This window comes from Stegastes partitus, unplaced genomic scaffold (genome assembly GCF_000690725.1).
Source record: "Stegastes partitus isolate 25-593 unplaced genomic scaffold, Stegastes_partitus-1.0.2 Scaffold37, whole genome shotgun sequence".
Lineage (NCBI taxonomy): Eukaryota > Metazoa > Chordata > Actinopteri > Pomacentridae > Stegastes > Stegastes partitus.
The window spans coordinates 473,555-497,070 of record NW_007577768.1 but is presented as its reverse complement, the minus strand read 5'-3'; the positions used below and the strand labels follow the sequence as shown (position 1 = coordinate 497,070).

The 23,516-nt window shown below is 38.9% G+C and overlaps 1 protein-coding gene across 1 annotated transcript; it reads left to right on the top strand.

The window, feature by feature from the left end:
- The first annotated feature begins 306 nt into the window (after positions 1-306).
- LOC103372900 (cell wall protein DAN4) lies at positions 307-23,210 on the top strand. The gene is made up of 10 exons (XM_008302677.1): positions 307-535; positions 1,459-1,710; positions 1,881-1,943; positions 2,613-2,657; positions 2,847-2,926; positions 4,203-4,299; positions 4,434-4,520; positions 10,213-10,455; positions 11,409-11,505; positions 22,531-23,210. The coding sequence occupies exons 1-9, from the start codon at positions 508-510 to the stop codon at positions 11,459-11,461; spliced, it is 948 nt and encodes a 315-aa protein (XP_008300899.1). The 5' UTR covers positions 307-507; the 3' UTR covers positions 11,462-11,505; positions 22,531-23,210.
- Positions 23,211-23,516: the final 306 nt, after the last annotated feature.

Below are 23,516 nucleotides of genomic sequence, written 5' to 3'. Positions count from 1 at the left end.
GCATTTTTTTGCAACAGTCTTAGTTTCTGAAGAACAAGACATACGAGAGATAATTGTTCCTTTATTGTGTGTTGTTTAGAGGAAGCATAATGACAAATGAATCCTTTAAACACAAAGAATTGAGTATTTTGGCACAAACATGCCATATTGTTCACTAAATTCAATAACTTCAGATTACCTCAGAGTTTTGTCAGTAACTATACGTTTTTCTGCAGAGAGAGGAGTGTCTGAGGCAACGTAACAGCGGTTTCCTCTAAAGGTTGTTTGAGCAACATTGTTCTCTGAAGATGTGGCCAGAACTGTTGATCCTCTTTTGTGGTTCCTTCCACAGCAGGAAATGCTCTGATGCATTGAAGAAGAAAAGCAGCAGATGAAAGCAACACCTTTGGCTGGAGGGCTTTAATAATATATTATAATATAGTATATATAATTGTTATATATTATAATCATTTCTATAGCTAGACGTTGCTGCTTTTACCACCAGCTGTTGCTGCAATCATATTCATCATGCCATTGATTTCCTTCTTTTTCCTGGGTAAGACTATTTGGATGTTTATTTATATTTTACGCATTGCACCTGTTTGTCTGACAGTAGTTATTTATTTATGTTTTACAGCTATTTAAGTGTTAAAATTTGTTGGGGGGGGGGATCAATATTAACACTTAATTTGATAAACTACTATTACTGATATCTTATGTGATAGCTATGTACAGTTATAAAATGTACCTGAAACATTGAAATCATCAAAAAAATCATCAGGCGAGCAGGGCCACACCTCACCATGCAGTAATTACATGAACCGTTCCTGGTGAGGTTTACAGTTTGCAGCGCTTCTGTGAGTCATATAGGTGGATGATACAGTGCAAATTTAAATCTGTCAATTGAGCATTTTAGAATTACAGTAACATTACTTCACTTATATACCCTGATGTGGTGCTTTCACTGATTGTTTTATTCATGTTGTTCAATAGAGATTGTTAAAATTGGGGAGGAAATTACTTTACCTGTAAATATGCTGCATTATAGTTACTTTTTTCATCATACGTCTGTGCAAAAGATATAGATATAAGATATAAGTAAATATTTTTTCTACCTTGAGCTGTTCCATAGTAATATATTGATTATCACTTACAATTTCCAGCTCTTACATGCATGCATTTTCTTCTATTTTGGAATCCTGCCAGTTTTACGTTCGCTTATATTAACAAAATTATAAATAATGATGCATTTTGCTGATACAGTGGGTGGCATGCATGTGGGGTGAGGACCATTTGCAGGGTGCTAAACAAACACAGAAAAAAATGCATAAAAATTCCACAGACCAGTTTGCTAAATTAAGTTAATGATAACAAAAGGGTTTTTTTTTAAAAAAAATCCAAGTTGCCAAGTTTCTTCTTACTCCAACTTTGGTAAAATTTTGTGTTCACTTTTTTAGAAAGTTTTCTCTTTTTGTGCAGGTTTGGTTGTGGTGTCTGTCATGGCACAGGTGCCAACACTGGGTGAAAAGTCTATTACTGCTGGACCAGAACCACCCTCCACCACCCTAATGACCAGCAGCACCCCCAGTACCACCAGTACCACCAGTACCACCAGTAACACCGGTACAAGCAGTCCCATCAGCGTCACCAACACCATGAGTACCCTAAGTTCCACCAGCAGCATGAACACCCCCAACACCGACAGGACGCCTTTGACCACAAAGGGCAAAAGTGAGAGCTCTTACCTTTGTAGCCTAAACCTTCTTAAGTGTTGAATTACCCTGAAATAGATCTATCAGGGATTTTTAACCGGATAGCTGGTCAATCTATCATCATCTCTTCAATGTTTTGATGATTGTTGATGTTTGTGTTTTGTAAAATAACATGCTTTTCTCATTCAGGTTCGATCACACCAAAACCCAACGATCCTGGAACAACCACAGAAGCTACCACCAACCCCAAGAGTAAGCTGGGACTGCTTTTCTGCATTACTGAACATTCAGATACTCTCTATGTACAATTTCAGTTGGAAGAAGTGTCAGTGAAACATTTCAAATTAAATTTAGCATCAGCCACATTCAGATTTGGTATTTGTTAGATAGTTGATTGCAGCAGTTGTGACAATTGCATAAAAGATCATCATCCAACTTTACAGCTCTCCTATTTTACAGAGGATGCAGCTTGCAGCCTTGTCATGCAGCTGCTTATAGTGTAAACGCTCCATGAAACCCCTCCGATGATATGACGGGCTATGAGGTGACCACAGTGGAGCATTTAGAGTCAAATATTTCCCTCAGGACCAATGAGAGATCAGGTTCCCAGAAACACAACTGAAAATTAATTTTGCTCTAAGTCTGCTGGATGAAACTGGTTTCCAACTGGTTAGTCCACAAATCATCATTGTTGATATGTCACTGTTTTGCTTTCAACTTGTTCTGCTGCCCCCAAGTGAAAAGCTGCTTTAAACCCGTTAAATATGTACCGATCATCAAGTCAAGATGGAGCAGCCTTGGCAATCTAGTAGTGACTGATTATATTATGAATGGACAGATATTTTATGACAAATGATTGGCCGGTTTTTACTTGACAGTCGATTGGACTTGTTTGGTATTACTTCTCCTCGTTTCTTGCAGGCACCACAGCGAAGCCAACATCTGGAGGAGCAGGTGACAGCATTGGTGAGTTTTGATGTCCTCCAACACGTCTAAAATCATATCCAACCACAAATTGTTTTTGAGGTTGTAACTGTACTGTAAGTTTAGACATATTCAGTAAATTTACATTTTTGACTGGAGCATAGCCACAAAGACATTTATGATGATGAACGTCTTCCTCTTTGTGAACACGAACTGCGTTTCCTCTGTCAGGCTTCATCATCCTTATCATCATCATCATTGTAGCTCTGGCATTTGGAGTTGCTTGTTATGTGGCCCAGAAGAGAGGAAGAGTAAGTACAGTATCCCTTTGATTCCACTGCCCAACAAACAATAGTTCAGCATGTTGGGATGCTGGGAAGGATTTGCTTATTATTCGCTGGTTGCTAAATTGAAGCTTAGCAGAGTTTAGTATAAAGACTGCAAGCAGGGACGAACTGCCAATTCAACCCAAAGATGAAAAAATAAGCCAACTAATTCACACATTATATCTTGTTTATTCAGCCAAAATCCAAGCCCAGAAAGTTCTGTTTTAACAATAGACTGCACTGTAAAACATGTTGAAGTAATTTAGTCAAATCAACATCAATCATTAAATGTATCAGTTTTGGTCATTCCTATTTATTTTTAACTTAAAATGTCTTGTTTATATTTCTGGCTACTTTAAAACTTAAAAACAGGAGTTCTGATAACTTGGGTCGTTGTGACTTAAAACAATGAGATGAATGGATAAAGAGTTGCGGATTCACTGAACTCAATAAGTGAAGTCTATAAGAAACAAAGTTAGCAGACTCAGCAGACTGCAAAAGAGAGTTAAAACTCCCCAAAGACTTGTAGTTTGCAGTTTGAGAAAACAGAAATGGTGGAGACATACAGTGTATCTTCAATACATGTTAAATTAAGTTATGGTTGTTTTGTTCATAATAATCCATGACAAAGCTTAGTCTTAAATTCAGTGTTTATGCATCAACTTATTATTTATCTTGCTGTAGCTGGTAACAGTCTTTGCACTGACTTTGGTCAAGCATGGCTTTAGCAGAGCGTAAGATCACAATGCTAAATGATGAAGAAAGCGTTTGAACTTAGTAAATATAAAGGAAAAGTGTCTTTAACCTGTGTCAAAATTTATTGAAGTTCAGTCAGTTTAACTCAACTAGTTTTGCACTTTCGTGACTCATAAGATGACTTTACACAAACTGAACAACGGAAGTGCAGTTAGCTCACATTTCTAAGGCAGCAGGGGAATTTATGTTACTGAGCTGAATGAACCTACGTGAAATTAGGATTTGCTGTGTATTTCTTAGCAAAGGATGCACGTGTTAGTTAGTGGGCTTTGGGTGATAGTAGGCAGACTGTTCTGCACCTTTGGACAGGCTTGTCGTTTCCTCAGTTTCAGTCTTTATGCTGAATTGAAACATCTGGCTGCTGGTTGTTGCTGGTTGCATACAGACATAAAAGTGGAGAAAGTGTCACATATCCACTAGTTTAATGATTTGCTAAAAAAAACAAAACTGAACAATAATGGATTTAACGTGTGGTCCTCTCTGTGTGTTATGAATCTTCCCACAGCGCTACTCTGTTGATTTCACTTCCAGGCCAGATGAAGCCAACATCCCTCTCAGCACTATGGACCCTGAGCTGCCTCTTGAATCTGTCCCTCAAAACGGTCGGTTCAACACAATCAGCTAGATCAACAACTAACTGTACAGACAATATCCGACCTTAGCAAAATGTATTCCAATATTTGAAACAGGTGGTGCTGTTTTTTTCACAATATAATATTTCCTAATCCTTTTTCAGGCCTACAAACTTTTGAAAGTATAGAAACGACAGAAAAAGAGCCTCAAGAAGCCGAAGCAAAACCTGAAGAACCAGAGGAGCAGAAAGGTAACAACAAAAATATGACTTATGAGATTTAATTTATCTTTTGTGTTGTATCTGTTTTATCTGGAGCAACAGGAGTGAGACTTTTACGTTTATCAAATGAAGTCAGTGTGAGTTGTGGGCTGATGGTGTGTTATGTCCCTTCCTCTTTCTTAAGATCAGTTAAACAGAATAAAGGGAAGTACAGTTTGTGACAGCACTTTACAAATTCTACATAATGCACCACACTGACATGCTGTAAATATGAGAATATTAACCAAAACACAGTTTTAAGTGACCACAGGCTTTGATTTAATGACTTAATAAAAATGAGAATGTTAGATTTTTATTGTATAATACACAAAATTGTGAAATATGAAACCACTACATTTTTAGGAATTGACTGTCCACACCAATATTGTGGGGTACTTTTTTAAGGGCAAATTTGACATTAAGCACAGCAGTCTGACTCACACAAGTCTTGAAAAACAACCTGCATTAAGAACTTGTGATACATAAGAACTTCCAGCAAACATTTTGAAATGTCTGTGGTGGAAACTGTACACGCAATCGACAGACAGTTCCCTAGTTCGAAGAGAGAAAAAAAACTTTGTAAAACATCACCTGCAGTACTCAAGTCCACCACCTGATGGAAATGGAAGCCAACTTAATAAATGAAGTTTGTCATAACCACACCTGACACCTAAAGTCTCCAACAGGAGTTGCTAAACAAGCTGCCGTCTGGCCAAAGAGAAGCGTTGTTCATGTCATTTAAATTCAGATGTTTAAAAAAGGCCTTTGTTTTAATTTACAAGTCAGAAAGCAAGTTTCAAAGTTCTAAATTGTAGAAACCAAAATATTTGTGAAATCAAGGGCATTTGTTCTTTTCTAAGTTGTATAGTTTATGTCATGTCTTCGTTAGACATTCAGAACAAGTAAAATACATTATTGCTTCTTTTTATCATTTTGACATTTTCATGTGTCAACTGTGACTGTATGAAGTGCTCCTGTTCTACTCCGAGGTGTCACCAAGTTAAAAGGTAAAGGTGCGATCATGTCTGGGCATGCCTCTCTGCCTTGAGCCACACTTTGTTTAAATGGACAGCGCTGATGGCTGCTTTGAAAAACAACCACCTTTCAAATGGGTCTCTTCCTCTCATGGGAGAGAAATAATGAAACTTTGTCTTCAGGAGACTTCACAGCAAACACAGCAATTAGACAGCCATATTTTTAATTATACATCTGGGTTTTCTACTAATGATTGCTAATCTGCTTGAAAATTTGGGATTATAAAACCTCCGTGACAAGAATTTCCCCCAAACCTAATCTTCTATAAATGTCTATGATCAAGAGACAGAAAATCACCTCAATTCTGCTTTACACAGACTACAAACTAATTTGGTGAAATAATATGTATATCTATATATTTATTGGGACTGTGGTTCAGTGAGCAGCTCAAACATGAAATATCTTTTCTTTAATCTCACTGCAAAGAGTTTCTGCTTTAAAAGTGGAAGCTACTTGGATGTTTGTCACTAACAAACATCTGAAAAACACAGAATGAGATAAGCGTCAAGGTGTCACTGGAAAACAAACATGATTGTGCAAACCAATGACTAAAGGAACTTAGAACAAAACTATATAGCTAGTATGAGGTAATGGAAAATGTAACTATTGGTAAAGAGTTCAGTTTAAAGATGAGTCAAATGCTGTTTGGGCTGCTTGAACATGGCCTGCAGTACTCGAGTCCACTACTTGATGGAAATGGAAGCCAAATTAATAAGTTCAATTTGTCATTTTTGCATAATTGCAAACATGTAATATTTTTACCAGTTGCTAAATGGCGTACAGAAGAGGAAAAACAAAACAAACAAAAAAAGAAGACGCAAATTTTACATACTTAAAGATCCAGTGTAGTGTTGCATAGCCAGACTGCTCTATAGCACTAGAATGTGTAGAATGGTCTGGTTGCATCGTATTACTTCCTGCTATTGGGGAAAACAACATTCTGGTGTGTTTGTATTTCTTTAAACCAATCACACTTGCTTTGCGTAGGGCTAAGGACATTGTGCAATGACAGTGGTGGAACATGTGCATGTAGAGAGGCAAGCAATTAACAAATTTAACAAAATTATCAACAAAATAAATAAATAAATTAACAAAAAAAACAAATAGATAGTAACACTGCTTCATTACATGATCCAAACTTTTGTCAAAACTTGATATTTTCAGCATACAGGCTCAGAGTTCGACATTGTTTGTTCCTGTAGTTAAGCAGATTTTGAAAATGGTAACACGTAGATAGCAGAGAGAGAATAGAAAGCTACATAAAATATGCAACCTCTGGAAGCCTTCTCCCCGCAGTCAACATCCACTGAGTCAGACTAAGGATTTAGTGGCATCTAGTGGTTAAGTTGTCAATTTCAACCAACAGAATACCCCTCATCTCACCCTCTGCTTCCTAAAAAATGTGAAAGGCCATCTCTAGAACTTGTGTTTGATGTATTCATTCTGACCTACTGTAGAAACTTGGTGCAACATGGCTGACTCTGTGATAAGCTGGCAAAAACATGATTCTTATGTTCAGGTGACTGTGCAACATTGAAAACATAGTTATGAATATTATATTCCACCTCTCTCAATAGAGACGCCTGAATCCTGTACATGGGACCTTTAAACTGATGCAAGATTACAAAAATCTTGGCAGGCACACTGGAGACAGCAAAGCTTAAACTACAAATACTGAGAAACAGTGGCACAAAGACTAGGGATGACACAGAAAACTGGTGGGGGAAAAAAACAAAGGCAGGACAAAACAGACACTGACACATGATGAAAGTGATTCCAGAATCAGCAAGCCAAAACCTGAAACAATGACAATATCATACACTTCATGAAGTGATATTTGCAAGCTGCCTGTAGTCCAACACAGCTTGTTTAACATAGAAAGACAGTAATGTGATGGAGACAAACATAATCAGCGGTTAGTTAACTTCTGTCTTTTATTGCTCTTTTCCTTTGTTTGGCAGGGTAATTTGTTTAAATCCCTATTTGTAGAGAGATGTTGCCAATAAGGAAGCATTGAAACTGAGTTAAAACTGGAACTTAAGAACATATTCATTAAGTTGCATATGTAAGTATTCAGATTTAAGTAAAAAAAAAAAAAAAAAACATCCAATTAAATGGTTGTCGATAAAATGTCATGCAGGTCGTAATAGTACATTTAGAATGATGAAACATGGAACATGATTGTCTATAGCAGAATGTTTCTAGTTAATGGAATCTGGGACAATGTGGGGAATGAGTTCACTCACTCGTTTGGGAGTGTGGTAGATGCAAACAGTGATACACCGACTGATAGAACTCCCTACACAGGTGTCTTCAGTTATTCTTACTGACCCAAGCTTAAAGTCAGTACAGACTGCCACAGACCTGAGAAGAGGTCTGATCAGCCAGAATAAGTGAAATCACTTGTGTGGGTGGAGCCACGCCATGCTGAACCTCTAAGTATGGAACCACAGAGAGGTAGGCAATTAGCCTAGAGGCAGGTTAAACAGCTACCCTGGCCCACTCCAAAGTAAAAGGAATAAAGCTCACTGAGTGACATGTTGCATCTTGTTTGTCTAAAGATCGATGTGTGCTGGAAACAAATTAGTTTTGTACAACATGTTATCTGTCAAAAGTGTTCACAGCTGTTTCACACAGCCACACTGAAAGGCAGGAAACCAACCACTGCAAATGGCAAGAAATGGCATTGGTTAAAATAACAGTTAAACATTTAATCTTTTTTCCTGCATTTAGGATCAGCCTAAATGCATTTAACTGTATTTTTATGCCTCAGGTCTATTGTCTTCCCTTTTATGTATGTAACTACAGTGACAGTGTGTTGGGCTCTAAGTGCTGTAAAAACGCAGGTGACCGACAAGTCATTGCCAAACAGAAGAAACCTTCATCTTTACAGCCTTTGCAGACTGAAGCTGCCGCTCTCACGTCTTCTTTTGCTAAAATGACTGCATAGATGTGATGTAAGAAAGAGTATTACATTTATTTATTTGTACACAAAAAGTGAAGGCTGTTTCCTGTGAAAGATGTAAAAAAAAGGGAGCTCAGAGCATACAAAAATTCAAACCATGTTCCCGTTCTCACCACACATCCGTATGATTCCTGAATGATGGAGGACTGATTGTTGGATAATTTTTTGGAAAGTCAACAGATGCCTTAACATTTACACAACAGTATTGGGTCAGTGCTAAAGTTAGCTCGCTAACATCTCCAGGTGTAATGACCCAATTCCAGTCTCCACACTCATGGACTTGCAGACTTTGAGGCATGTTCCTGCTAAGCGTGTACAGGCTTTTTGACACGATCGTGCGTCCTTTCTGTGAGAGTGCATGTCTGCAAATTTCCGTGATAGTTCATAGTGAGATTGTGGATGTTGATGGTGGCTGAGATTTGGAAAATGGAGAAATGTTTATTGTCTCAGTTTACAGCTGAGGCTCATGGCATTGTGATTAGTTGTACAGTTAATTAGTCATAAACCAAAATATTGTGCAACTAGAAATATTGTCCTACTGTTGGCGCCAGATAAAAAATCACCAAACTCACTGTGATCGAGCCTCTTGGCATCGCGGAAATCTGCACCAAATTTCATGGCAGTCCAACTCATGGGTTTTGAGATACTTCAGAGGGAGTTGCATAGTGTAACTAGTTCTTGAAGAGCAAAAGTGCATCCACTCGCTAGAAACTATTTTGCTGCTTTTCTACCAAAGTCATGGCAACAAGCCTCTGGGAAGTCACTGAACCCAGCAGTTGTTCCTCAAGTGTTAATTACGGAGGTCTAGAGGTGCTGGGAGGCAGATTTTTTAACCTTGCAGAGAGCTTCGCTGGCTTTCCCCTGCTGTTGCAGCCTCCGTGCCTCAAGAGATGTTAAACTCTTTTTGTAGAAGTCACTTTTTAACCATTAACTTTTCACATAATGACAGATCACATTTCCAGTGTAGGTATACCAATTTCTAAGCTGACAGTCAGGTCAAGAGTCCACCTATGAGTCTAGCATTCTGCCATAAAGCAGGCAGAAATGATGTTTCTCTGAAGGCTGGAATGATGCCTGAGGTGCCATCTTAGTCATGGCAGAATTATGTCTCAAACAGCGGTCATCTTCCTCTCCCCTTCATCTCCGCTTTCCCTCTGCCTAAAACTGGGTCAGATAATGACGGGGCCGCCCTACTTTCCCACAGCCTCCAACAGCTGCATGGCTGCGGCTCATTAAGAGCTGGTCAGTAATCAGCCGCCTCATTACCAACATGGTGGCCCCCTCAAACGCCCTCGCTGGAGATAAGTCCCCGCCTGAGCACAAACCACTTCAGGCTATATGAGTGGAAATGCTGTTGTTATGTGTCAGCTGACTACAGAACACACTGATCCAAACAGCAAATCTGCAATGTCATTGAAGATTAAAGTGATGGGGTAATGTCTTAGGAATATTACACAATTAGTGAGGTGCAAGAGTTTAAGTTCCTGTTGAGTAAGGTATGACATAAATGTCAGGTCTTACCAGAATATTCCTAAATGACTCAGGCTGTGTGTGGTTTTTACTTACACACATGTTGTTTTCATTTATATTCATTATGCTAACTGAAAACAAAAGAAAAACAGCATTAATGTTTTTGAGAATGACTCAAAAAGCTGTGTGGTTTGCTTTTGTTGTCCTTCACAGCTGAGGCTGATAAATCTGTTGTTGATCCCAGCGCTGAGTCTGTAGCTCCAGCTCCATCTGCAGACAGCGCCGAGGACAAACCCAAAGCAGATGTTGTTGAGCAGAGTCCTGCTGCACCTGCGGAGCCCAGCGTGGAAGAGAAAACTGACGACGAAGGCGCCGTCTCCGGCAAGACCTCAGTGGAGTCGCTGAAGGAGACGAATGAAAACAACAGCAACAATGTTGACCTCAGTCAGAAGACAGGTTGATGTTTAAATAACTGACTTGCAGTTCATCTAAAATGTCAACAGTTTCACAATTCTTTCACAGTTTTATAGTTTACAGTGTCAAACACTGATTACGTCGTCTTCACCCACTCAGGTCAGACACAGAGGATTGCGCCTCCACTTACAGTAGCTCTACATGGGGGTTATGTAGAATGAATTGTGACAGCTCCTTTCCTGTGTTCATATCTCAGTCCCAACTTAATGCGGCATGTCCTTTCATCACATTTTCCTTTGAACTGTGGGGCAAAAAAGGGAACTTAATTTCCAGGTATATTGTGCATGCCTTGCCATTCACTTTCTTGTGCAACACTAAAAGATGAGTTTAGTTTTTTCAAGCCTAGCTGGCTGTAAAAGTTTTTTTTCCTGTGATGAGGGTCAAGATCCACAGTCTTACATGTTATTTCTGCAAAAACAAATCCCAAAGATCAGAGGCCAAGTTAGGTGGCATCTTACAAAACTAGTCTTTAGTCACAAAACTGTCACTGTACAACACCAGACAATGTTTTCTTGAGATTTGATCACATCATATGAGGTGCAATTACAATGACTAATAGCTCTTTCAACCCACTTTTATCATTTCAATGTATGTCTGTATTGTGTAAAGATTTTGAATCTGTCTGACTTTTAGAAACAGCCTTATGCATTGCCTAGACATGTGACTTTTTATTTGCTGTAACAAAATATTTCAATGGAAGATATTAGTTGCATCCCTGTTTGAAAATAACTGTAACCATTATTACATATAGTTAAACAAAGGTTATACTTTGTGAGTTAAACTATGTTAAATGTATATTTGGGTGTGAGTTTATTAATCTATCCTTGATTTTAAATCTCCTACTTAAACAACAAGCAAATGGTTTTTGAGTTGATGAAGTATGATTATCTTTGTGCCACCACTGCTAACCCCTTGTTTGTTGGTCTGTTGAACAGATATGAAGTTAAGCAACACCTTCTGGGAAGTTCCTCTCAACTGTCCGGTGTGAGATGTAATTGCCACCTTGTAGCTGTGCTGTTCCTCAGAAACTGGGTAAGATTACAGTAGACTGATGTTCTGCTGCAGCTGCAGCTCAGGTGTTACTAAAGAGACAAACTCCAGCCACAAGCTGCAAATCAACAGACCACACATGGCCACTGGGAGTGCTGTGTTCCTGCCCTAAACATCCATCCATCCATTATCTATACACCGCTTAATCCTCACAAGGGTCACGGAGGGGCTAGAGCCTATTCCAGCTGACTCAGGGTGACAACCTGGACAGGTCGCCAGTCTATCACAGGGCTACACAGACAGACAGACAGACAGACAGACAGACAAACAAGCACACTCACATTCACACCTATGGACAATTTAGAATCACCAATTCACCTCAGCAGGTTTTTTGGGTGTGAAAAGAAACCACATGAACATGCAAACTCCACAGATCCCAGGTGTCCTAACTGGGACACAAACCAGGGATCTTCTAGCTGTGAGGCGATGGTGCTAACCACAGAGGTACCGTGCAACCCCGGTCCTGAACAGCATATTAAAAATAGAGATGTCATAACTGTTAAGTCTAAATTTGTTAAATGCTCTTATAAATCACCTTAATGGCCTGACATCTAGTAGTTTATAAATACACACTTTGGAAACTGCATGTAAAAAGGTGTCTTAATGTAAGATGCAATATTTTTACATACAGTGTATATTGTTTCAAACAGAGCTTTTATTTTACTTGAAAAAACAACATTAAATATTAAATCAAGGTCTATTTTTGAGCTTTTGTACAAGATGCTGACTGCATCTTTTGGTCTCATTATCACAAGACCATGGTAAGGACAACTAAAACTGCTAAAGACCAGGCATAAAATAGACTGAGTTTAGATTTGACTGTCAAACTCCTATTTCGGAAGTCAAAAATCCATGCTCATCTATAGTTTACTATACCTTTCTTTCCCTTCTACTTTATTGATGCAAAACCATTTCTTTTCCATCAAAATCTCCTCGTTTTTGTTTTTTTGTTGTTAGCTATAAATCACGCTCGACTTCATTCCTCCATTCCTCTGATCCTTCCTGCTCTATCTCCCACTGATGGATGAGATTCTTCTCACACGAGTAGTAACACGGGCCCTCTCCGTCTAATCATCATGTGCTTCAGGATGTAAGACCCACATCTGCACCTGCACACCCTCTTCTCTTCCTATCAGCTCAGAGACACTCAGGGCTGCAGCCCGAGGCCCAAGGAATTCACGCCGCTCTTAACAGCTGATGATAAGCTCACATCTGAGAAGCGAACCGCTCAGGAGCTCAGTGTTAGCAGTCACGGATCATCTCCGTTCTCACAAAAACACCAGCTTCAGAAATCCCAAACATCTCTGTTTCAGCAAAGGTAGTTTATCAGTTTTAGCTCCATGTCTCTAAATAGTTGTTCATATAGCGACTGTGTCTTCAAGATATTAAAAATAAAACCACAAGTACAAAATGTAATGAGCCAATATCCATTTTGTTTTTGAAGCTGTATATCTTAAAAACCTTTTAGAAAATGGCCTGTTATCTTCTCTGAGGCAAACCTGAGCAGTTTAGTAGTGTGTTAGGTAGGTAGGTTGCTCTAAGAGTTTGCCACTGTTCTCTTCTGTCTCTTCATATAATCCCAGTCTGATGATGATGATGATGATCAGGGCTCTGTGGGGGCTCCTTGTTGTTCTTTTTTTTTTTAACTGAAGTTTATGTCTGGTTAAACATTTGCTGTCACTGTCATACTGCATCACCAATAAGATGCCTCTCTAATGGTGTTGTCTAAGAGACAGGAATCAAAAAATGTAAAATGCCTCAAATTGTTTGTATAACACTGTATAAATACAATCAGTTTGATGAGCACCTCTTTTACATATCTCTAATCTATCAACATTCTCTTCTGGCTGTACACTTCAATTCTAAAATCAGCATTATTTTAAGACTTAAAAATAAATAAGTTGCACTTCTAACAAAATGACATTTTGTAGATGACCCGATCCGAAACCTTTGCCTACAACTAACTAACAATAAAAATGATTCATCTCATCACACCCCAAAAACTTTAGTTTACTGTGCCATATGATACGTCATATTGTGTGTGGCTTTCCAACATTACTTAATTAGGAAAGCAAAACAGTGCTATATAAACATTTCTTGGAGACGGTGTTACACCTGTTACCTTACACATCTTTAATGTAGACGATATGCAATTTGCTGAATTTATATTATATCTGACGGTGTAACATTGACTTAAGTTTAGACTGCTGCACTGTGACAAAAGTCTTCTATTTGAGGAAATACATGTCATATGGGTTTTAAGATGGCCTAAAGCAGTGTTATTGTTGTGCAGCAACCCTTTTTTATTCTTATTTTAGTAAAGTTGTCGTAGAAAATTTCATTCAAAATAACCATGACATACATACAAGTGATTGAAATAAGTTTTTTTAAAAAACAAAACATCAAAAGCAGTAACTTTTGTTCAGTGATTTATGGTTTCTAATAATACCTGGACCTGACAGCATGTAACATAATATTTGTGGAAAACTTGCTGGTAAGCTGTCAAACACGCTGTTGGCATGTTTTTTAGTTCTTTGTCCCTCATTCAAAGCAACTGGAAATGACGATGCCTCAGGTGCACACACTCACTCCTCCTTATAAATGACTTGACCAAACGAAAGACCCTCAAAATGTTTGTCACGTTTATGCTTTAACAACCCTCTGATTGTGTTCTGTGAAAAAGTAGATGAGTTTATATAAATTCATTGTCTAAAAGTTATCTTAAAATCTCTCTAAGCTAGATAAGTTTTTGTTGTTGTTTTTTTTTTCCTTTATGTAAAAGAAACTGCCCGAGCTGTACAGATGACTGAATCTTCTCCCTAGTGAACTGTAAAACTCTTGTGTTACTCCCATGAACGTGAGCCTGTCCCCCATAAGACTACAATGAACAAGTGTTGTAAAACACTGACTACCCCCAATGTGACAAACAGCAGAGAAAAGAAAAAGTGAACACTTGACTCATTCCCACCTGGTTTGGGAAGTGATGAGCAAGCCGGAGTTGAAAGGCTACAGCGGAAGATAATGGATATGAGCTGACAGGTCGTAAACTAAAGCAGCATAATTAGACCTGGGATTTCACTGTTATTTTCCAGTCAGAGCGCAGCTTTCATGTTTGATGGCTGATGTTGGAGGAAACTGTCTGTACCACCAGGGTACAGACAGAAGAGAAAGAGTGACAGACTGAGGTTTTACCGTGCGAGACATTCGAGGCTAGTAGTTAGTGCGACGCAGGTTGTTTTATTTGAAGAGGTTCTTATTGGAAAGAGCTGCTGCTGCTGGTTCAGAGACAGGTCATGGAGCTGAGGAGAGTCCGAGATCTGATTGTGGTGTGTGAGGAACATAAGTGGTACTCGAGAGAATAAAATATGAACACACACATATATTTTTAGTGGTCATCTGTGTTTTGTGATTCTAAGTCATCATTTCCTTGGGAGACGTGTAAACATCGATTTGTGGTGGGCAGGAAGACAATGGAGCTTGTGCTGAATACAGGATCTTTATCTCGGTAATAACAGTGAGGGGAAGCTTCCTGCTTGTTTGGTTTGATGTGGTTCACAGTGGCAGGTCGGCCATTACACCTGGGCATCTTTACAGAAGGGAGGGACTGTCGGAAAACATAGACCGGCACTCCCCCAACACTACCAGGAGAAAACAGCTGCTGGGGGCTGGTTCTGCCCCTTCCTCCCTCCACTTCCTGCCACAAACCATGGAGTTTTGGTCAAGAAACCGAAAACTTTAAATTACAAAGTCACGAAGACAGCAATTAGACTAGCATTATTCATACTGTGTTTGCAGTATAGGAGGTTTTGAGGTGAACAGCAGCGTGTAATCACTTTTTGATGTTAGCATTTAGGGGATTTTCATGTTCCTACAGGAATGGTTTGCTGAATGGTTTTACGTTCTTCATACCTACAAGGTAAAGTACCGCCAACAGTGATGACAAGTGTGCAAGACATGTACTTGCAGTTTAAAGTGAATAGGGGTTCTCTGATAGCACTTGTTAAATCACACGAGTGTTGATAGAAGCTGGACAGCATAAAGCCGGTGCTGGATTAAAATGACAGAACAACAGATAAGTGTCACTCAGCATTAGGAGAGATTGATTTATTTTTGACATTTGTTTTGGTAAGCTTTCATTCCTGCAAAACAAGAGGCAAATGGTGACCCATACTTAAAGTTTCATGATCACCATCACTTTTAGAAACACAAGATCCCAGATGCTAGTCCTAAAAGAAAATTCAATGATTGCATTATGACTCATTCTATACAGTACAAAAGAAAAGCATCTCCACAGAGACTGATTGACTCATTGTCATCAGGGTTTTAGGATGCAGCTTTGTTCACCCTCATCCTGACAGACGCACACCAGTAGGCAGTCATAAAGGTGTGCAATTCGATTAGAAGGTTCTCTCATTTTAGTTCAAAAGTTGGTAAGGTGGTATAAAGTGCTGGACAAATGCAAACCACTCATCTCACTTTTTAGGTTTTTTAGGAAGGGCCTTTAGAATATCTTTTCCAAATAACAAAGTTTTTACCCTCCTTTTGTAGAAAGTATAATTAAAATAAAACAACATAACAATTTTTAAACTATATTGCATTGGTATATATTAATCATGAGCAAATCATTTATGTGTGCATGTTTTCTACTTAAGTGAAGTCCAGTTATGATTTGAGTTGTCCAGTGTTTGATTCTTGTGGGACTCGCATGGCACGGGGTTGTCCACTAAGCCTAAGACTGGCATGTGCGGAGGCAAGACACTAAAGTGTTGTTTTGCCATCGTTGCTTTTTAAGTTCCTCCCGATGGCAAAACAACACTTCAGGGTTGTGTTGAGCACCCTGAATGGCAGCATTGCCACCACTAGGTGAATTAAAGACACACTGTAAAGCTTTTTGTAGAACCCTGCTAATGTTAAAAGGTGTCATATAAGTGCAGACCGTTTACTATTTATTGAACATCTTCGTTGTTTAATTGAATGTTTCACTGGTAAAATTAAGACTTTAGATATCAAGATCATTTCCACTCTTGTATCTGTACAGGCAATATGATTCCAAAGCCAGCAGCCACTTAGCTGAGTTTAGCATGAGCACAGATTGTTTTTGTCCAAAGGTTAGTTAGGTTAGTTTCTAAACTCTTTCTTGGTGAGACACAGTAAAATAATCTTGTTGTCAGAAGGTTGATGTAAAAAATTAGCCCTGGGTTCTATTTGGGGTTTTTAGCACTGGATCTAAACTTTAACTTAATCTTGCTTTTTAACTGAAAGAAATGAAACCATGTTTTTGGGAGTTTTGATGGAAATAAGGTTGTACTTGTAGTTAAATCCCTGAAAATTCTTGGGAGAAATAAAGCTGTTGGTGGTGCGACTTGCACCTCCTGTGGCAGAGGTCAAGTTGAACAGTGTTTAGTTTCACTTGTTAAAGGTCCAATGTTTAAGTAAAAACATTTACTAGTCATTCCAGGCATAGGAGTGACTATTGACGAAATGTAACGACAACAAACATGTCAGTGGTGGTTGGCCTTTGACTTTTGAGGATGCCATTTCCTTTAGAGCCATGTCAACAAATTTAAAAAACTCCAAAAGCACCAAACAAAATGGAGTGAGGGGACAAACTGGGTGTGCTCCAAACAGTTTAGGTGAGTTTGTTTTGAAAGTGAGCCCCTCATGAGGCAATGGTTGGCTTTTGTGAAAGAAAAAAAGACTGAGACAATGACAAATGAGGTCAACCTGATCGTTTTAACCTGAAACTGATGCAAAACGTTTCAGTGTGATTGTTGTCACACAGGTACAACAGATCGACACCCTGCATTGTGTCTGTATACTGTATGTTGTTGCTAACATCCTGTGTCAGGCCTTTTTACCAAAACCACAGGATTTGTCCTCTTCCTGCGTCAGCTCTTTGACCCGCAGAAGTTCTGGGTTGAAGTCCTTTCCAAAGGTCACAGGTCAGACAGTCCTAATTAAAGGGTACACAGTCAGTGCAGGAGAATAATGTGGCCTCAATGTCAGACTCAACTTGTTCACATTCTTTGCCTGTCACTGTGCAAGTCTCTGCAGAGATTTGCATGTGCAACTGCTGCAGTGACGTGAAGTCCAAACCAGACGCATAAAAAAAATATGTAAACAGTATTTTATGGAAACAAATAGAGAGACACAAAGAACTGCTTATTTGTTGGCCTCAATGTCACTTTAATGTAGAGTTCCTCCATCATACATCTTGTTCTTTCTAATATGTATTAAGATATTTTTCATTCTGAATCCAACCAGATTGTTCATATTCTGCTGCTGAAAACACAAAAATGAAATGCCAAAAAGCAAGATAAGAGTGGGTAGCCTCTTAACATCTCACTGCTACTTTCCCTTTTGCCCCAACTCACCTATTTTTATTTTAAGAGATGTCTAAGTAAGCCAGGCCTTGACCTTCACTATTTACGCAGGAGAAATTTTACGACAAAGAGTGTCACATTTTCTAGATTCTTGCTTTGTGCTTTGGCAGGTGACCCTCAAAACATTTACAGGGCTTAATTTAGTCGTGCGTGTTTTACTTCTTTACACCATGCTACCATCTCTCAGCAAAGGAAATGGGAGGTGAGGCCAATATGGTAAAAACTTTTAGTGAAGAACACAGAAATAGTTACTCCGATGTGGGGTCACAGAGGGTTAATTGTGAATAATCATACCTTTGACATTTTGTGATCTGTGAATGTGTTGCCTCTAATCTGCCTAGTTACTGATGTGAGTCAAATATTTGTCATGATCTTTGGTATGCAGACTTTTAAGTCTTGTCTTTGTTGCTGATTGGGAAGAGGGTTAAATGTTTACAACTGTTGGGTCAACGACCTGAGAAATCACTTATATCCTGTTGTGAGTTCTACTTCTACTTTATGTATCTGTACAGGTGAGATGGTTAATAAACCTGGTTATACATTTAGATATATAACAATCTAAGATATTCAACTGAAGCCTAAAATATACAAGACAAAATGTGCTTCAACAATTGTAGTCCAGTCTGCACTTGAGTTCATTTGAATCCAAAGTCTACTTTGCTGATGTGAACACCGTGTAGCGTACTCAGTCACAGTACAAGAGAATCCACTAAAGAATTGTTGTAGTCTCACAATGAAGTTGAATGCTTTTTTTGTGTCTGGTTACACAAAAGCATCTAGAATCAAACAGACATACGTTTATTAAATCTAAAAGTGTGCAGAGTGCCATCCTTGTCTGTGCATTCAAAACCAAAGCAGCAGAAACATGAAATAGTGTTCGATTGTAAAGATAGTTGGAGGAGTGGTATCAACTGGATTTGGTGCAAGTGTTGTAAGGATGATGTAAGCATAATCAGGCAATATTATTTTTTTTTTTAAAGTTATTTTTTTGGCCTTTGTTGGATAGTTTTAGTCAGAGAGAGACAGGAAAGTAGGGGAGAAGAATGGGGGGAGGACATGTGGGAAAGGGTCATGAGCAGGAATCGAACTCAGGACCTCCACATTGGGATTGTAGCCCTGCACATGGGACGCCAGCTCAACCAGGTGAGCTATAGTGGCGCTCAGGCAACATTATTTTGAGTGTGTTAGCAGGAGTTGAGAGGGGAGGAAACTGGACTTAGGTACGGTACAGCTCAATCCTGCCTTATCTGGGTTTGCCCTGAGAGTCTACAGCAATGCTAGAGGTTCTGTGAGGCCAATACTTAGGCTCCAACCCAAACAATGAGGTGGTTCCTGCATGTGACTAGGGTGCCTCCAGGCCACCCTTGTTTAGATGTTTTCCGGAGACGACCAACTGGTAGGAGATCCCAGGGTAGATCCAGACCTTGCTGGAGGGATTATAGATCTCATCTGGCCTGGAAGGCCTTTGGATCCCCCAGGAAGAAGTGAAAAACATTGCTGGGGAGAGGGACATCTGGAATGCCCTTAGCCTACTGCCACTGTCACCCAATCTTGGTCAGGCAGAAGAAAATGGATGGAGGGCATCCAAATCTAAACTGATACTAAACATAAAGTAAAGCTAAGACTAATAGGAATGTCATTTGTTTTGCAGATATATTGCTAAAGCACTGGACAAAAAAAAATATCCTCACCAAGTGTGTTCTGTGTACTTGAATATCTGTTCTAAGTGTCAGTAGTTGCCATGATAATCTTGTCTAAATCAAGAGTGTGAACCTTTTGTTCAATCTAGAGGAAAAGTCAGATGATGTGGGAACCATGAATATCCATAGTCACCTAGATATTTCAGTGTCAGCATGAAGGACCAACAAACTGATCCTCGGACCAGTAGAAAGCCCACTGGTTGCTTTAGTTCCCACACTTTGATTCTGAAATGTCCACTCATGGTCTGCAGAGACCTCGACTTGATCCCTAGAGCCAGACTGCCAGCCTGGCTAAAAAGGTTCTTCTAAATTTATGAACACAGCACGTAGCTACAACCGCTTTCATGACAAAAAGCCAAAATCCGAGGGCAGCTGACTCTTTCAGTGACCTCCTTGAGAATGCCAGCCCCATGAGGTCTACAGTTGTAGGACAGTTTCCTCTCTTGTTGTCCTCTCCAGGCTGGTTTAAACATTCCTGCTCTGGCTTTGTGCAGTTGGCAGAGCTGCTGTGATCAGGAGGCCTGCTGACAGACGGACATTCATCCACCTGCTGGTATCGCCTCCGGCATCGGCTTCGCATTCCTCAGGCAGTGTCAAACTGTCAGAGTCACACCATGGCTTTATTACATCTCTGTCTCTCATTCACGCACAGTTTTAAGTGAGCTCAGGTGGAGTCTTACATGATGCTGAAAGACAGACCCGAAAAATGTTAAACCTTCACTTTCCTTTCATGTGATGCACGTTAATGTTGGAACATACTTAATGGTAAAACATTTATTTCAAAACAACAAAAACGAACACGATGAACATCCCACATATTACAGCACCAAACACTAATGAGTAGAAGCTTGATGACTCACAGGGCTTGTTGGTGAGCTACTGTTACTGGCAAGTTAACTGCTTACATTCTAGCTAGCCAGGAACACGCAATTACCAGTCAGTCAACAGCTCCTCAAGCTTTTTTTCTGTTTTCACATTTACTGCACCTGGCATTTGCTCTAAAGATTCTACATTATTTGTTTCAATAAGAACTTGTTAAGGGGAGAGAACATATCTTTGAGCTAGACATCTTCCAAGACAAGCGCTCCAATGAAAACTGATGGTACAACACAGCTAATAAGCTATAAAAGCTTACTTTATTTGAACTCTCCAACACTCTGTTTCAGTCAGCACTGTCAAAACAAGCATATCTGACATCGTGTACTTCACAGAGATACAGGGTTCCTTGGGGAACAAGATTGCCCCTAGTCTCCAATGCTATTTCTGTTTCGTCTCCTGGGTGCCTTCATTTGGAGGTTTTGAATGGATGGATGGATGGATGGATGGATGGATGTTCTTCACATCATCTCCTTCAGAAAATTCACTTTCCTCTAATTTACAGTAATGCAGTGACATTTATATGTGCACTTCATATCTGAGCTATAAAGCTTGTATATTATGGAGCAACAAGCTCTCAAAGTTTACAGATTACACCAAAAATTAACAGGATTGACAGCACTGTTGCTGCAGTGAAACTTACCTCTTTCCATATTTAGTCATGTATCAGGTAAATCTCTTCAGACAAACCTCAGCCTGACTCTTCAGTGACAATTCGGAAATGAAAAGTACTGCATCATTTTAATAAATCTAGGGTTTTGTTTCATAAAATGTGTAACATTTTGTTGGCATTCTTTAAACAGAAAATTTACAGCTAAACCATAAATCCTCATGTTATGTTGTTTTGCTGTGAACAACATCCCTGTACATTTCAGTTCATATTACTTCACCTTGCAGTAATCAATCCATCAGGTGTAAAGCATTTTTATTGCTCCAGTTGTTCTGACTTCTGTTTCATGCACTTTCCTTGCCATGTCAATGTCGTGTCAAATAGAGATTTAATAAATCACTTACAAGTTCACTTCAGTGATAGGTGATGTGACACTGAAATGCGTTCCTGGCTAGAGTACATTATCCTGCTATAATACATAATCAGCCATTACGCAAAAGGGATTTGTAATGTCAGGGGGGTTTGGTTTGTTTGTTTTTTTATGAATTAATTTTTTAAGCTTTAAACTATGTTTTTTTTTCTCCTTTAGATGAAAATATAAGGGAAGATACAGAAACAAATATAGCTCTAAAAACTCTGAATATGTCTTTGTTTCAGCTGAAATACATTTGTTCATTTTGTGTTTGTAGGACCAACAACAGAGGAACATATTTACATGAGATTCAGCTGAGCATTTTCTTCCAAATGGCTAAATCCTTCTTGGAATGCCCGCTCTTTCAGCAGCTATGTTTCACTACAGTGACTAACTGGTTTCCACAGATCCCTATCTATCCCTGTGGCTCAGCCCAGCAGAACTTTATAAACCAGGATCAATGTGAAGTCTTATCTGCAACCTGAGCCTGAGTCACCTCTTTTCAGGTCTTAAAACTCTTCTATATTGGCTGCAGATTAACGCAGGTCAAATTTAAAAGTGGAAGTTGTGAGAGAAAAATACCTCTTTGAAAAACAACTTTGGGTCTTAAGGACTGTGAAAGCTTGATGCATCAGTGGGCATCAGTGGAAAGCTGTTGAAAAGTGAAGATAGGGAAAATCCCATTCACACAACTAGATAATTGTGTATTTATTAATAAAAATATCAGGATAAATCCAAAGATGAGCCCTCACAGTGTTAGCCCCAGGTGCTACACTTGTTTTTGTAGGCACTTGATGGTTAAGTGTAAATCACATCAATAGATGGGAACTGGGATTATGTCAGTTATCCTTTCCCTCAAACAGATGTTTCTCCACAGAGGTCAGAGGTCAAGTCAAAGGCCACATAAACTTGGCCAAAGCAGAAGTTACAAGTGGAAAAAGCAGGTGATTTCAAGACACGTGACTGTGGGACAGGATACATTGTTTTCATCATTCTGTCTCTTTTTTTCCTCTCCCTGTCTTTCAGACCCAACGAAAAACTCAAGTGACCCCATTGAAAGAGGACACTTCTGCTCACACTGTGTCGAGAATCTAGTTCACAGCCACCTCCATGATGGAAGCACATTTTTTGGGACAAAGCAGCATTTTCAAAGTTAAATGTCAGCTGAGCTCAGCTTTTTACTCATTTTATTAATAGATAATTTGTGTGTGTTGAAAGGTTTATTAAAAGTGGTTGCTGGATTTATAGATTAAATGTTAATGTTGCTGCAATTTTACAATATGGGACACAGAAAAAAGTTTTTCAGCATTATTATTCATAACCTATTTGAAAATTATTTTTTAAAAATGTACATAAAATCACAAATTCCTGTAAATACAAGCACTGGTAGTCTACTGTATGCTAACTCATCAAAAGATATCCTGAAATATGGACTTGAAAACTGCGCTTTTCCAATACAGACCAGTATTTTTGGCATGCATATGTAAAATACAGAATTACAATAATTGCTATATTATATATAAACATTAGGGCTTTTGGATGTAAATTATTATTCTTGTATCTATGTAGGATGCACATTTTTTTGTAGATGCTGCATTTTGCTGTTTCATCTCCTTCCCATTTGGTACTGCTTTAGTTTCCAGTTATGCTAACTGCTATAATGTGAGTGTCATTTGAATGTATTAAATAAAAATAATATAACTTTGTCCAAGATGTTTTTGTCATTATCATATGCTGCTACAGTGTTAAAAGATAAGAATCCCTCGACACTGTTGCACGCACTTCTGGATAAGAAGCCACTTTTCTCCTTTTGGCACAGTTGTTCTTTTGATAGATGTGTAGTCGTGGCGTTATTGCTGCTAATTCAACCTAAACATAATGACTGCAGGTTGTATAATGTTTAATGGTGCTAAAGTATATCCATATGAAATATATCAGTTCGCAGTTCAACACACAATAAAGCCCAGTTAACTGCTGTATCCATTTCAGGTTTATTACTAAAGAACAGACCT

Coding starts and splice junctions, on each gene's coding strand:
- LOC103372900 (XM_008302677.1), top strand. CDS start 508: ATGCCATTGATTTCCTTCTTTTTCCTGG. Junction 4,300..4,433: donor TGAATCTGTCCCTCAAAACG/GTCGGTTCAACA, acceptor ATCCTTTTTCAG/GCCTACAAACTTTTGAAAGT. Junction 4,521..10,212: donor AGAACCAGAGGAGCAGAAAG/GTAACAACAAAA, acceptor TGTCCTTCACAG/CTGAGGCTGATAAATCTGTT.